This window comes from Anastrepha ludens, chromosome 4 (genome assembly GCF_028408465.1).
Source record: "Anastrepha ludens isolate Willacy chromosome 4, idAnaLude1.1, whole genome shotgun sequence".
In the NCBI taxonomy this organism is placed as follows: domain Eukaryota; kingdom Metazoa; phylum Arthropoda; class Insecta; order Diptera; family Tephritidae; genus Anastrepha; species Anastrepha ludens.
The window spans coordinates 57,184,764-57,200,958 of NC_071500.1; the positions used below are offsets into that span (position 1 = coordinate 57,184,764).

Below are 16,195 nucleotides of genomic sequence, written 5' to 3' on the forward strand. Positions count from 1 at the left end.
GAACGCGGGTGTAAATATTATCCCCGATATTGTTTTTAGCTTTTTCCTAACCAAATAACTGCCAGTCGTGTGGAATGTCGACAACTAAGCTAAGGTTAGGGGTGGTTAGCCTGGTTGGCAATAAGCCACGCATAGACCTTTTGGTCCCTAGCTATACCAGATGGAGACCGACCTCTAAGAATACCTAAAGTAGACATCATGTAGGATGTCAGCGCTTTTGGCGAATCTAAGTAGGGCTGGGAGCTCCGCTTTTGAGACGTCTTCCAGACCCTCAAACAGTTCGGCTCCCAGGCATCTTAGTCGCGTTTTTGATAATGCCGGACAAACGCATAGAAGGTGTTCTAAAGTTTCCTCAACATCCTCTCTGCATTTTCTGCATTTGTCCGTGTTAGCAATCCCTATCTTGTACGCATGTGCAGCCAACTAAGCTAAAATTCTGATAAAAAAGCTAAGAATCTGACAAAAACCATAAATGTTAGTATTTCGAGGGGCTTGTTCTTCCAGGGCCCTTACCTACCGCAATAAAACTGGGCAACTGCAAAGTATGTAATTTTCATTCATGAAGCTTCTTTAATATTAATGGCTGGCAGTTATCGATAATATACTTGCTGTTATTATGTGTTCGGGAAACACATTCTGAGCTTCATTAACGGGTATTTTGTTCTCATAAGACCATGCTTGAGTCAAGTAAATTTGGTTACATTTATGGCTCTGTAGTATTTATGACCCGTTCGAATATTATTTTATGCGAGATGAGTGATATTTGAGCTGTTGTTGGAAACCCTAGACCAAAAAAGTACTCGAGCACTCTCCCTCTGTGAGGCAGAACATATAAAGGGTTGTCCAATAACAGGTGTTATGAGTGAATGGATTGCGCTATCGAGAGATGATTAACAATTTTTTATGGCCGGAATTGGATGGTATTGATCTGGACAACGTTTATTTTCAACAAGGCGGCGCTACGTGCGACACAAGAAACGAAACCACTGATCTTTTACGGGAAAAGTTTCCGGACCGTGTTATCTCTCGAAGAGGTGATCACAATTGGCCACCGAAATGTTATGATTTAACACCTTGCGACTTTTTTCTTTGGGGCCACGTGAAAGAGAAGGTCTACGCCAAGAGCCCAGGGTTGATTCAAGACTTAAAAGATGGAATTCGTGATGCTATCGAAGACATAGGGCAGCTACTTTGCAATTCGGTTATGGAAAATTTCATGAAAGGACCCCGCCCTGTAAGCGGGGTCGCGGTGGTCATTTGCCTGACGTTATTTTCCACTATTAACGGCATACCTTCCTCTTTATAATGAAATATACATCCGATCAAAATAACACCTCTTATTGGAAACCCTTTTATATTTTAGGTACATATACATATATAAAACTCTATCGGATAGCCAGATGTCTGATTGATTGATGAATATCTTATATGAGTATTGGTAAAATTTAAGTCGAGCTCAACCTAACATATTCACTTCTAGTTTTAAATAAAGAAGCTGTATTTTTTTACGTTTTTAGTTGTACGAGTAAAAGTTTCGAAACAAACCAATTTTTTAATTTTTTTTAAGCTATTAATTTTCAATAAAATTGCTTGCACTTACCACGCCAGCTACTAGTATCAGTAACTGTATTCCATATTCCACTCACAACCGGTAATGCAATAAAAATACCAAATGCGAAATTGATTGAAGTCTATGCGCTTACTATATTACAGCAACAAATGTAGAGAGAAGAGAATGACAATTACAAATGTCATTCAAACAAAATACCAAACTTAATTGTTGCTGCATTGAATACTTAAATGGCTGCATTCCAGTTGCAGTCATTTTCAAAGACATTTTTATGCCAAACCGGCTCGTTGTAGTCAAACGAAACGAAAGGTGTCATTCAAGTGCTTGCGTGCCAGTGCTAGAGTGAGGTGTGCGCTGCGACAAGTGGCGGCGTATAACTGCATATGTAGGTATGCGTATGCATTATTGCTTATATATTGGTTGATGACGAGTTTTCTGAAAGCAAAAGTAATCATCAAATGCGTACCATAGCGTAAAGCAACTGAATGAGTATATACCTACATACGTACTCGCACTCAAGACAAAAGAGGAAGGGCAATAAATTTCGAGTGGAAAATATAGAGAATATGACAAGGCGGAACAAAATTAAATGAAATATGATTGAGACTTTCATTTTAGTTGAGGCATAACTTTTTGTCCACACATATTTACATAATGCATAGAAACATAGATACACATTTATTTATGCTGGTATTTAGGTAATAATAACGGAAAGGTAATGAGTAAGATGTCTCCGAAGAAGGCTAGCCATAGTTGATAGAGAAAACAAAATTATCACAAAAGTTAAACAAACAGAAGTTAATGTGTCAGTCAATTTACGATAACTTTTATAACGGAAATTTGTTTCATCATCAAATATATTTGCAACTGCGTAACGAACTGCGGCGCACACTGAATTCGCTTAAGAAAGGCGAGTGCGATTAGCCAATGAAATATTTTGTGTAGCTTAGTATTAAACACCCATTGATGGCAGTGTGAGAAATTCCAACAATGGCCAGGAAAAAATAGCTCCAACGTTTGAGATGCGCATTTGTGCATACATACATATGTACATATTAGTTTGGCGACAAACGAAAACCAATATTTTTACGTAAAAATGTTGTGCAAATAATTAAAAACTGTTTTATGGCCGATCTGGACGATGCTACAACTACTAACCGGCATCTTCGATTATTTCTGTGATTTTGTCGACATTTTTAACTAGGGGCCTGCCTATGTGAGGTGCATCTTTAACATAAAGAATGCCTAAAAAGGATCGACGAAACCAACATTGCACGTACAGTATCGCCAACATAAACACCATTAACGATTTCAGCGGCCTGGCTTGCGTTGTCATCTTCATCAAAGGAAAACTGTTATAATAAATGTAACGAATTTTGTCTTTGTTGACTTCTATTGTTAACACCCTGTAACTCACAGCTCAAAGCTGAATGAAACAAACAAAAAACAGCAAAAGAATTTTTTAGCGTGAAATGTCACCTTGACAACAAACATAAACTTTAATTTACGAGATATCGATCACTACAATCATCTACCGAGAAAATAATGAACTTCTTTTTCCATCAAACATCATTCTCCCTATTTATCTCAAATCCTTCACAAATGAATACCGGTCGAAGATTTATCTGTGAACATATCGAGACAAGTTAAGCAATGCAGAATTCTAAAGTGATTGCATTCCTTCATTAGATATATGTAATTGGTACTGCTGCGCAGAAACGAGATTGCCGATGAGTTAGCCAGAGAGCGTCCCAATAGGTTTGTAATATTTACCTCCACCTTCATTAACAGCTTGCCGTACGACGTCGGGTTACAGCATATCCTATATATGTCCTAAATATTACCTTAAAAGAATGTTCACTATGTTGCCGAAGTCCAAGCTGCGAGTACATACTCGTACATTCGCTATCACCAAAAGAGAAGAGAGAACAAACAATCTCTAAATGAAAGAGCCCAGCGCACTTGACATCTGCTTATATGTATGTACCAATGTCCATCACCTATTGATAGAAAAATTAAAAAATATTTTTGCACTTCCAAATTCAGGAAGTTTAACCTTAAACCACTGGCCTCATACCATCAAGATTATGAATAAAAATGAATTTTCGCTTCCTGTATATTTCTGCACATAACTCTTTAGGCTATTTTACATTTTTACCAAATCTAATCACCACTGTCAAACACATCCCTACATGCATATGAATGTTATACACGTTTAGCTATGCAACCACAACGCCCCAAACGGAATTGCTGAATGGCACGCAAAAGTAACCAGCTGTTTGTTAGGCTCTTGCTGCAACACAACACACCCATTGCAGTTTTTCCCCCAAGGCTAAGTAAATTCTCTATGCTCCGGCCGCTGCTGCAATACATGCCAAAATGTGGCAGGTTAATCGTACATATATTAACCTTCGATTAAACCTTAAACTCCAGTCTGTCTGGTTCAGACTTTTCGTATGATTGCAATAGGGTTATTCATTATAATTAAATACTCGCAGAAATTTTTAAATATTGAATTAAAAGAAGGGGTATGGGGTATTTAGTTAGTTACAACTGAGGAATAGAGTTATTCGAGTACCTCATATTCGTTGTTTGGACAAAGCTTATTGAATGAGAGTTGATTCTATAAAACTAATGGAATAAGTGGAGTAATTCCGCTAGTGACTAGTGTCTACACCTGATAGATGGCAGTGAGTACCACTAGAGGGAGAACTAATTCTTTTAGACCATAGCCTCACAAAACCTGGGTAGCTGGAAAGAAATGCTGATAACCAAAGCTCTTAAAATAATATTGAATCTTAACGCATGACTTAAGAACCTCCCTCGATCATTTCTAAGAAACCTCTCGATAGAAGAACAGTACAATGATGATTTAAGATAACGCCGAGCCCATGCGAAAGTTACTTAAATCCGATCCCGATTATGGGCTTACACATTGTTGAATTTTACCATCGTCACTAAAACTGTCACGGTTTCAACATCTGATGTTTTGTATGCAGAAGGTAGTAGGTTAAAGATTCACTTCTTTCGGAAATTCACAAGTGAGAACTTAAACAAATCACAACTTATATGTGTCGAAGGACGTAAATGTTTTGACCTTTGCTGGACTCCACGCTTTTGCTGAGGAATGACACCACGGACCAGTTGGCCTGGCTTTATTTTGACTGCAGTCGGTTATGGCACCATAATCGTCAAACATTGACAACACCGTTGAAAGCTATAGGTATTTTTTGCTCTGTCGAGGCAAGAAAATCTCCAATGACCATAGGTTCGCTAAGCCAGGCTAAGCGCATAATTGTCACCGTTTGAAAAGTAATGCACATATAAGAACTATAAGAAGCAAGTGGTGTAAATAAACATATATTGATAGCGTCAAAAATTACATTTGTCTGGAGGTACTTAATGAGTATTAGTAAGACCGACTTCATACAGAGAAACATTTGTTGCTACAACTCGTTACTTCTGATGCTCATACTCTGTAAAGACCCTTTGTGGTCTCATTCTTCTCAATGTTGTTGACTGCAGACTAAAAACTAACAATTGCAAGGAGTGTGAACACGACATGCAACAATAAAAATCCGCAATGTCGAACCAACAAAAGTCTCGTTGTGTGAACGCGGTCTAAAGAAGCTTTCTTGAAAGAGAGTTGACAGCATTGAAAATAGTGAGTTATACCAGTTTAATGACGTATAACCATACTCGCTAGTGATGCATCTTGTTTAACTTTGTTCTTGCTTTCACATGCGAATTTTTCGTTAAGCCCAGAATTTTAAATCAAAATATTCACTGATTTATTCACAACCAAGTACTTCGCACACAAAGATTGTTTTTTTAATTTCTGGGCGCAAATTCTGCCAAATTCACCGAGAACAAAATATCAGTACTTGATGGCGCTCACCTTTGTATTCTTAACATGATAGATACGCATGAGAAACAACTTCATACGCTCATAAAAATCTTAAACACGCTACAAAAGCCTCTACTACGTGCACGAGCAATGTATATGAACAGTTCACCTCACATTATGTGAATACCCTAATAGAGCAATAAAGTGTTGCGCGCTTAGAAAATGGGTATGAAGTTGCCCAACCAGTTGCGCCAAATAAGTTATATGTGCGATGTTGATGCTGTTGCTACGGCTGCTGTTGTTGCATGCTACTCCTATTGTAATGATGTGTGAATTTTTTATTTGTTGTCTTATTCACTTTGTAGAACACATCTTTTTTACATCTTTCTTAGTGTTAGTACAATTCAGTGATTCAGTGATTCTGTTTGCCCACATACTCACTGACATGTGTATATACATATATGTAGATGGTTTCAGTTTTGTTGCCACCAACGGCATGGTGCCCATCTTCATCAGCACCAACGTTTTTCTTTTTTTTGTTTTTGCCTCGTTGCGTTTTAGCTGAAGTGATCATTTTGCAGAAAAGCATAAGCGCGCGCTTGCGCATTGCACCATAACAATTTATTCACGTATTTTGACATGTGAGGCGCCCGTACTTTTTGGTACGTCCGGTATGTGGTGTTTTTGTTACGCTGGTACATTTGCAACAGTGTCAAACTATCGCATACGCGCTGCCTAGCCTAGTCAGCTAGCTTGTGTAAATCCCATAAATTGCAGCCAAAAGTCACCAAAATGAAAAAATACAACAGCACCAACAGCCAGCTAGCCGCAAAATATGTAGTCATCTTCCTTTCAACATGCAACGTGACAGAAATACCCAGCGAGCATTTTAGTTACTCCAACATCTATATTACAACACCATAATATGTGCATATGTAAGCAATAACATCTCCTTCAATCCATCCGGCGATAGCCTTGGTTAACGTTACGCTCTAAACAAAGTTATATTGGACTCGTATGCTATTTTAGTGTTGTTTGGCTCCACGAATAAGTTTTAGAAACATTCTCATTCCCAAAAGTGACTTTTTAGTAGTACACCAAGCAATTCAAACGGATTTGAGCTATTTCCGTTCAAGGTTCGGTTCGCCATTTTCTATGAACTCTCCTAATGTCTTCAATAATTTTGAAACTGTTTTGCAAACTCATAGCATCGGACGACAATCCTCCCTGTAGTTAATCTTACTGATGCAAACCGGTAATGCTGATGTACAGAATGCAGAGGTGTAGCCAACATCAGCCGTTAACCGGCTCTCAGCGATTTTGAAGAAAGCAGCTGATTGGCTGACGTAACCGAGGTCATGGCAGCGCTTTGCTTACGAAAAAACTGAGATTGTGTTGGAGATATACGTCTCCTGTCATATTACTTCATTGCCATCTGAACAATGACTGATTGGACGAGTGGGTGGATACGTGTAACATGAGCGGGTAGAATTCTGCTGCCGAGACTCCAGTGACGTGGCAATCGAAGTTACTCGCAGTGTTTTGTTTCGGAGGACCAAACCCGGTAATCTATCAGCCTTGCTAAGGACCTAGGCTGATTCTTCTTTTCACAAGATAATCCTCTCATGATAGATTACAAGGTTTAGCCATCCAAAGCAAAATTGTGTTTTATTTTTTCCGAAACTATGTTTTATTTTTTGGCATATTCGTCATACAATTTAAACCCAGTCTTCTGAAAAAATTCCTTTTAGGCTTAAATCGTACTAAAAATCGACAACTTGGTGTATGGTATTTTTGTATTTCTTAAAATTAATTGCCCTGAATAAAGTACAATTTTACTTAAAATATCAACACTGAACGGAGGTGTGTCGATATTTGTAAAAAAAAATGTGGGACGTCAATGGCTTTAAATGGTGAGAAAATACCTTTCCAGCTATGTTTAAACCGGTAAAAATTTGGCTGAGTTCTTCAAGCTTTCTTTAAACATATCTTCCAAAAAAGTCAAAGCGGGATCAGAAATATAATTTTGATTCCTTTGATAAAATTATTAAGTATTTTTTATGCAGCTTTTACGATTAAGCTCTTTTATTATCTGAGGTGAATTTTTTATAAAAACTAATTTTATTTATAAAAAAACTCGTTTTTTGGAGATCAACCGACCGATTTACTAAATGTTTGTGAATTTTTTACAAAGTTTGAAGCTTTGAGTTATATGGATGTAGAATGCACTTTAACCTCAAAACAAAGAAAAAAAATACCAAAGTTAAATACACTAACAAAATTGTTAAACTTGGTAATTCGTCGGGTTCCTATTATCATGAACACAGGTGTACATTTGTACAGGCGAAAGCAAACCCAAGTGTTTGATAGCTTCTTTCACAAATTTTGTTTAACGGAAAATTCAATATTAGAACTAATTGTGTAATGATATTTGTTATTAGTACTATTTTAAAACAAATTCCCCATTTACAAAAAACTAATTATAACTAAAACAGCGGATCACTGAATTCCAAGAAGAGGTAGCCGCAATCAAAGAAGCAGCTAATTGGCTACTCACTTACGAATAACTGTCAGGGAAGTAAATATTTACTCCGATAGCGTAATGACAATTAGATCATCTGGCGGCATTGCGGGAAACTACGAGGTGGATGAGCTGGCCAGACAAGGGACCTGTGAGGTAGTTTCCCACGAAAGGAGAGGATTGGGAGCCCTTGGAATGATGGGCTTGGCGTCAAATCAGCGAGCACTGGACAAGTCCAAAAACTTGTAAGTCCGCGAAATCCTTCTGTGGATCGGAGGCATTCAAGGGATCTTTTGAGGATGACAAAATCTCAGCTCTCATATTTCGTGGGTGTCCTCACAGCTCACTATCCGCGAGATATGCTTGACGTGAGACTTGAAACTACATCGCGTCCTTTTTGCGTCAGCAGTATGGAGGATGAGGTGGAATATTCCCAGCACCTTCTCTTAAGTTAACCCGCTTTAGGCATCTTGGTTCTCACTTCTTTCCTGCACTTGCTGATATAGCAGTCGTCGATCTCAGAAATATGATGAACTTCATCAGCAGCATAAAGCGGTTAATACACCGGAAATTAATCATCGTTCGTAATCCACAAAAACTCATTTATTTTGATCTTACGCGCTCCATCTATCGATGTTGTGTCTAAACACAGAAAACCCACTAACCTACCATAATGCCGACCAAGATTCGGTGAACTTAAAAGCCATGTTTACAAGATTGACGGAAAGGTTCAAAATATGAAGCGGTTGGCTGGCACGTCGTATTCGAAAACACCTTAAAGAAGTTGGCATAAATGATGTGTTTGCTTCCAACTTCATACAAATCTACAACGAGATGCTAACAAAGAACCTTTGTTTTTTGAAATTCATTGACCCCAAATCATTGCTATAGGTGTACGAGATGGCTAAAAATCAGTCACTTCATCGGAAGATTTCTAATTTAGACACATAAGAACTAGATAGGCAGGTGCAGTGTACAAACAGACAAGCGCGTAAAGATCCAAATAAATATTTCGATCACTCAAAATATATAAATGTACATACTTTTTTAATAAAAAGTTGTTCAAAACAAAATTGGAGTGAGTGGCGGCATTAGCAAGTCGTCATAAAAGTGGGTGCCTCTAGTCTGGCAGCAAGACGTCATTAAGAGGAAAGGAAAGATTTCTAGGATCAGTAGAGTTCGGATTAGTAATTTTGCATTCTGCATTTTCTAAAATATCATATATATTTGCTTTAAATCACTAAGGGAGAAATAACTTCGAAAAGCTAAATTTGCTCCTTCGACTAGCTGGTACTCTTATCAGACAAATTTGACGATCGGCAAAGGGTTAATAAATGTTAACAGTAAATGTAATATAATATTTATAGAAAGTTTCAATTAGTGCAGATTTTTAGTTATAAACAGTTAGTCAAAACTTTCGCTGTGATATTATTGAGACCACCTCCGTATGGAGAGGTATATTTTGTCCAGCTTAGCCTAAATGTGTTATTGTTTTGAGATTTCCTAAAAGACTGAATCATTTAAAAATTATTGTTGATTCTACGTTAGATTGTAAAGCTTGCAGGTTCGATACGAAGATGTATTTTGAATATCCGGCTCAAAAATGATGGCATAATGCGGCTGCAACTTTCGCTGGGTTATTGACGCTTATTGTGATGAATGTATGTATGTATGTGTATATAGAGATGCATGTGAATTTACATGAACCATGTACATATATATGTATGTATGTATGTATATAAGTAAATATGTCTGTATGGACATACATATGCTTACATACGTATGTGTTACGAAGCAAAATGAACTGACGCACGTAAATTTCGCGGGTTTGCATTTCCTCTCGCAGCCGCAATTTTACTGCTGTTCCCCCCTCAGTCACCTTCGCATTAAACTGCCGGACGTGCGAATAAACAAAACTCTGCTTGGTGGTTCGAATTGAAGTAATGTTTGGCAAAAACGTAATGGCACAGTTCGTAAATGTATAAATGTGGTGGTATGCGTGCCGGTCAGACTTTGATGAGCGGTCAACCGGGAAGGCGCGTAAAGTTGAACCTCAACACCCGGCTGTTTGTATGCACGCGCCACCAAATTGTGAGTGTGTATTGGTTTGCTTTAAGCTTTATTTCATGTATGTATGTGTGTATATACATACCTGCCGTATATAAATGTATTTATGTAGTGTTTAGTTTATCCTTAGCGGCTTTCCCGCTTGCATTGCACGCAGCGTGTTAGATTATCCAATAATTTTTTTTCCTTTTGATATTTTCACATATTTTTGGGTATTATTGTTGATACTCGTAAGCGCTTAAAACACGTGATTGACAGGCATACGTATGCAGTTCATCTGTCAAAGTTGCTGCCATGCCGTAATTCGAGATGTTTCTATACATTTGCGTGCGCCACACAGGCCATGTGCACGTATGTAAGTGTGTATATGGGTGGGTACTCGGCAGTTGCTTGTCACATGTGTCCAATTTGCATTCCATAATGCACTGGTCAGCCTCAGCTAGCTTCAGTAGGCGACATTTTTCGCAAGTGCATGAATATGCATACGTATGTCTGTATGAACACTCTTACCTGTACACATAAACGTAAATTCGGTATACGTATGCAGTTCTTCTGCTTTTCTCTGTTATTCGCAGCTCGTCAGTGTCCATCCATTGTCATATTAATTTGAATGCATTGCATTTCCGCGCGGCTGTATACCCGTCCGGACGCATTAGCTGCTGTGTTTGGGTAGATGTACAGCAATCAGATGCAACTGTAATTACTTAATGAAGTTATTTATCATAAGCTTTTTTTTTAATAGTCCCTGCCTCCATGGCTCTTCAACGTTGCCCCATTTGTTTGTTAGTTAATTATTCCATGATAAACTCACTTTAACAGGGCTTTGCAAGCGCTAAGAGCATAACCAATTCATTTTTGGCTCTATCACAAATTCGAACAGCTGAGAGTCATTAACAGTGTTTTTTTTTCTTCTTTGTTTTATATAACCTTACATAACTGTATAATTATGGTACATACACACACATTTGTTTGTCTTAAAAAAAATCACTATATAATATATCACTGTTCATACATAAATAGTTTATTATTAAGACGAAAAACTTATTCTATGGCTTTAGTCAAACTACGTCTGCTCCATACTATTAAAAATTTTGTTCTTAAAATCTGTAATAATTTTACTTGGAAATCCTCTTTACTTTCAGACATGGCACAAAACATGCTTCAAGTGCACAGAATGTGGCATGACATTGAATATGAAAACATACAAAGGCTACAACAAACTGCCATATTGCGAAGCGTAAGTACCTTCAACTAACTACATGCAGACATACATACATACATATATTGTATATATATATAGAGTACGTATTTTCTAGGTCCAGAGGATTGCGATTATACTTTTTGGTTCTGACTAATTTAACAAAATCAATTATTGGGTTGGCAACTAAGTAATTGCGGATTTCACTCATAGATGGATTCAGTTGAATTTTTAGGCTTACAGACTTATTACAAATGTAAAACACATTTTGTTATTTGATAGTTAACAATTCAGCTATCAATCAGTAAAAAACTTGTTTGATCGGTTGCGTAGTTTTCGTTTGGCGTTCGTTGGAAAATGGAAAATCAAAAGGAACATTTTCGTCCTACTTTGCTTTTTTATTTCCGTAAAAGGAAAACCGCATCGCAAGCTCATAAAAAGTTATGTGCTGTTAATGGTGACGAAGCCTTAAAAGAACGGCAGTGTCAAAATTGGTTTGCCAAATTTCGTTCAGGCGGCTTTTCACTCTAAGATGAAAAACGCTTTGGTTGTCCAGCTGGTGACGCCCTAATCAAACCAATAATCGTTTCGGATTGTCACAGTACAACACGTGAGATTGCAGAGAAGCTTCATGTATCACATACACGCATTGAAAATCACATAAAACAACTTGGTGAGATTACAAAGGAATTGTCTACTTTGAACTCTTACCACCCAACCGATCGATCAATTCTGATGTCTACATTGAACAACTAATGAAATTAAACAATGCAGTTGAAGAAAAGCGGCCCAAATTGACATATCGAAAAAGTATTGTATTCCATAATGACAATGCAAGACAACACACATCTTGGGTCACTCGGCAAAAATTATTGGAGCTTGGTGTTTTGCCACACCCACCATAGGGTTTTGACCTTGCACCATCTGATTACTTTTTGTTTCGATCTTTACAAAACTCCTTGAATGGTAAACATTTCAATAATGATGATGATGTCAAATCGTACCTAATTCAGTTTTTCGCTAATAAAAACATGAAGTTTTATGATCGTGGGATTATGATACTGCCTGAAAGATAGCAAAAGGTTATTGATTAAAATGGGCAATACATTATAGAATGAAGTTATTTAGTTTTATGAAAAAATTGTCTTTGATTTTCTAAAAAAAGTCCGCAATTACTTAGTTGCCAACCCAAATATTATTAAAAATTCAAAGTTTACTTTTATGGCAAAACTGAATTTGCTCATAACTATCCGCTATATGAGCCGTTTTCTTTAAAGGTAGTGTATAGACAGGTCACAATGTACTGGGTGCCAGCGCACAAGGGTAAAGAGAGAAATGAGAGAGTTAATGAGCTTGCTAAGGCTGGATGGGTATGTCGAACATATATCCCTCACTCTCAGTTTTGAAGACGGAACTAGACGAGGAACTCACTCTGGAAGCCCCGTCTATGTGGGAAGCCTCGACCTTCGCCAGGATTGCCGAAATAATGTAACGAACTTGCAACACGAAAACAAGCAACTTTATTTTACCATTTCCAAGGAAGGAATGTAAAATATTGGTTGGAGTACTAAGGGGACATTGTCTCACTCCATATCACGCAGCTAAAAAGGGATTGGTACATCTAACGTTTGCGAAGAAGAAAAGGGTACGATGGAAAAGCCACAGTCCTGCTCTAAACAGAATTCATTACAACTGCATGCCATCGGTATGCTTTTCATTTCTGAAGGATATTGCTGACAAAAGTTGAAACTGTTTATTAAAACTCACCAAGAGATGTATCACGAACTATGTTTCACACGACTCCAACTACACTTGTAGTCTATTGGAGATCTATTCAGATCAGCCAGATATACCTAACCGAAGCCTTAATATATTTTAATATTTATGATCAAGTTCCCGAAAATCGTCATGATATTTTGGAGGGTTATATGGTAACAAATCAATCGTATCTGTGATTTTATCGAATGCAATGGGTCTGGAATGATGATTTAATGAATTGTACTGTCTTTCCAAAGCTCTGTGGTCATCTCCGTAAGAGCAATAAATTTAATGATTTAAAATCCTCATTCTCACTAAATGACGACCCATAGAACATTATACCCTTATCCAACATATCTTCGACCAATTTACTTCTTCGCCTGTGATATTTTTTCGCATCTTAGAAGAAGTGTTTTGTAGAAGCAAAATCAGCTCGCTTCATTTCATGCAAAATAAACTTTTTATATGTTCGCCATTTTCTTATGATATTATAAGAGTTTTTAAGGACATACAGTAAATCTTTTTTTCGATAGTACTCTCGATACTTCCAAAATCGATATCATTTTGTAGATAAGAGTGACTTACACCATTTTTAAAGTAACTCCATTAAATATGAAAATTTGTAATGATAAAAACATTGAAAAGTTTAACAGATTTTTTTGTGGAAAAAGGTTATAAATAAAAACATAGCGAATTATATTCATTTTTATCATTAACAAATTTTTTGTGAAAATGGAATTACAACCTTTTCAAAGAAAATGTCTGATATAATGCTATTCCGATTAGGCCTTCGGTAAACTATGCATTACAATGTATAATAAAAATTGTGTAATCATAAACTTGAAATCCATTTATACCTGCAAATGTATGTGTAGCGATATTTGCCATTGACACAGTACCAAAAGATAATGCCGTCGGAATAGTACGTGCACATTCTCTTATGATGTCTCTCACTACTCCTTTACGTACAAATTACTTTATCAGCACGTGTTTATTACCTTCAATCTTATCTAAAGCGAACGTGCTAGTGATAAACGATTTTCCACCGAGATAAAAGCTTTTTCGTTATATTATGGCGGAATGTTTATGAAAATAAGTGGTATTTTATAAGAAATCGTGAAATTGTATTCTCAAACTGCATGTTCTGTGCGTATATAACTCCCAAAGCGATTTCCCCACATTACTTATGGTGCCCATACTCACCGACATTACCGTATTTCGTATATGTTTCCGGTGAGATGCACAAAATTGAGTAAAGCTTGTGTCCGTAGAAAACAGCTGCTTTTATTAGGGTACATATTATATTTAGTTCTGCCATAACTTCTGTTACAAGTTAAGTCCGTTATAAATATAAAAATATGATACTTCTTTTTATATATATTATATAAATGTTAAAAACTAAATTCAATTTCCAGCCCTCAAACGATTAGACCATTCAGCTATTGCAACACACGCGTTGAACCAAAGATTGTTTGAGACTCTCCAAATTTCTGTGAGGTCTTCAACAGCCCATGTTCTCCAGTTCTGACCACAAACTGTAATCCAATGGGTTCAAATCTAGGCTTCCAGACGGAAATATTGTTTATTAGCTACTGGTGGATGGTTTTTGTCTTATGGGCTGGAGCGGAATTCTGCTGGAATATCCATTGAAGTATTGCTCAACTGGTTAACCACGACTTCTAAGACATTCTGCAAAACTGTTTTTGCAAAAATAAAGAGATGTAACGCTTTTACAAGACGCTCCCCACTAAACTATTACAGAGGCTGGACGGTGGCCGCGCTGAACCCTTGGGAATTTCTGCGAACTCTTTCTCGAACGGCCTCTTCTTATTCTGTCTGTCACTTCAGACATTTGGAAAAAATGATTGATTATTATGAATATTAAGGGCTTTCAGCAATTCGTAAATCTCACTTGCACTTTCACCACACTGCAATGCGATTTCCCTTAGCTCCCTATCCCATTGTTAACAAGCGAGTTTGCCACGAAACTGAGTATAATTTATGAGTAGACAATGCGTATGAACAAAAGCGAAAATAAAAAACTTTTTTCTGCGAATTTGTTCCGCCGTATGCATTGTAAAATTTGTCACAGAATTTATGGCAGAACTAAGTATATACGTATAATGTTTTATAATAATATTTACACCATACATCGGTTTGTGTTTGCTTATATCGACACAATGTTGCCATTCTTATTTTTGCATACATACTTTTACACACCTCCCCGTTATCAGTTACAATTTTTCATTGTATAATAAACCAAAGCCAAAAACCAACAAAGGCAAATATAGCAGTTCATTTATCTATAATTAAGGGGGTCCTCTAGTTTCTCGTCTGTTTTTTTTCGGGTTTTTCAATAATTTTTAACGGGCAAACGATCAAAATAATAAATCTCATTGTGTTCACATAATCTTTAGTAACATTTAAATGAGCTTTACAAATTTTTTGAAGACAAAATATATAATAGAATAAAAGTTATAGTGGCCGACAAGAAGACATAAAGTAAAAGAGGTGCTTGACGGTGACCAAGATTGCGGCTGTTTGGCTTATCTGAAATCGAAAAACCAAACGACATTTTAATCTTCATATTTAAGACTAGCGATTGAACTAGAATGAATTCTTAATTACAAAAATTAATTTTTGTATACACTTTTGAAAATTAAATTCTTTTTTTTACTTATTTTTTCTTAATTTTTTCGCTCATAGGAAAAAAACTATCGAAGCAATCATGATAATCCTAGTTCAATCGCTGGCTTATAATATATTAAAGATGAGGTATATATTTGAACAAGATCGGTTCAGTAGTTTTTGAAATATCGTGGTCACTATTTTGAAAAATAGTGTTTCGAGAAAAACGCGTTTCAAAGTTCGCGCATGTGCGGAGCAGCGTTGAGCGCGCTAAGTATACCTGCTCCGTTCAAGGCCGTAACTTGTGAGCCACTTCGAATATCGAAAAATCCTTCAGCACATACACATGTTGTAAATGTGATTTATGAAAAAAAAAAAAAAAAAAATCGATATTTTCGACCCAAGAAACTAGAGGACCCCCTTAATATCATTAAACATCGTTTTTAAATTATTTTTATAAACATTTCATCTCTTATAAGTTTATATTGTTAATGTGTACTGAGAGATACAAAATGTTCATTTTACACAAGTACACGATACAAGATACCGTCGAGGCGCTCTCATAAGTTTGATCGTGTCAGCTGACACGTAACACACATACATTTA

At 36.8% G+C, this 16,195-nt stretch overlaps 1 protein-coding gene across 4 annotated transcripts in view; it reads left to right on the top strand.

Annotated features, from left to right (window-relative positions):
• The window catches only part of LOC128862461 (LIM and SH3 domain protein Lasp), a 118,903-nt gene that overhangs the window by 65,012 nt on the left and 37,696 nt on the right, over positions 1–16,195 (top strand). For all 4 annotated transcript variants that reach the window (XM_054101101.1, XM_054101100.1, XM_054101098.1 and 1 more), the window contains exon 2: positions 11,148–11,242. In XM_054101101.1, the coding sequence (XP_053957076.1) occupies positions 11,148–11,242 (95 nt within the window). The remainder of the gene's footprint in view (positions 1–11,147; positions 11,243–16,195) is intronic.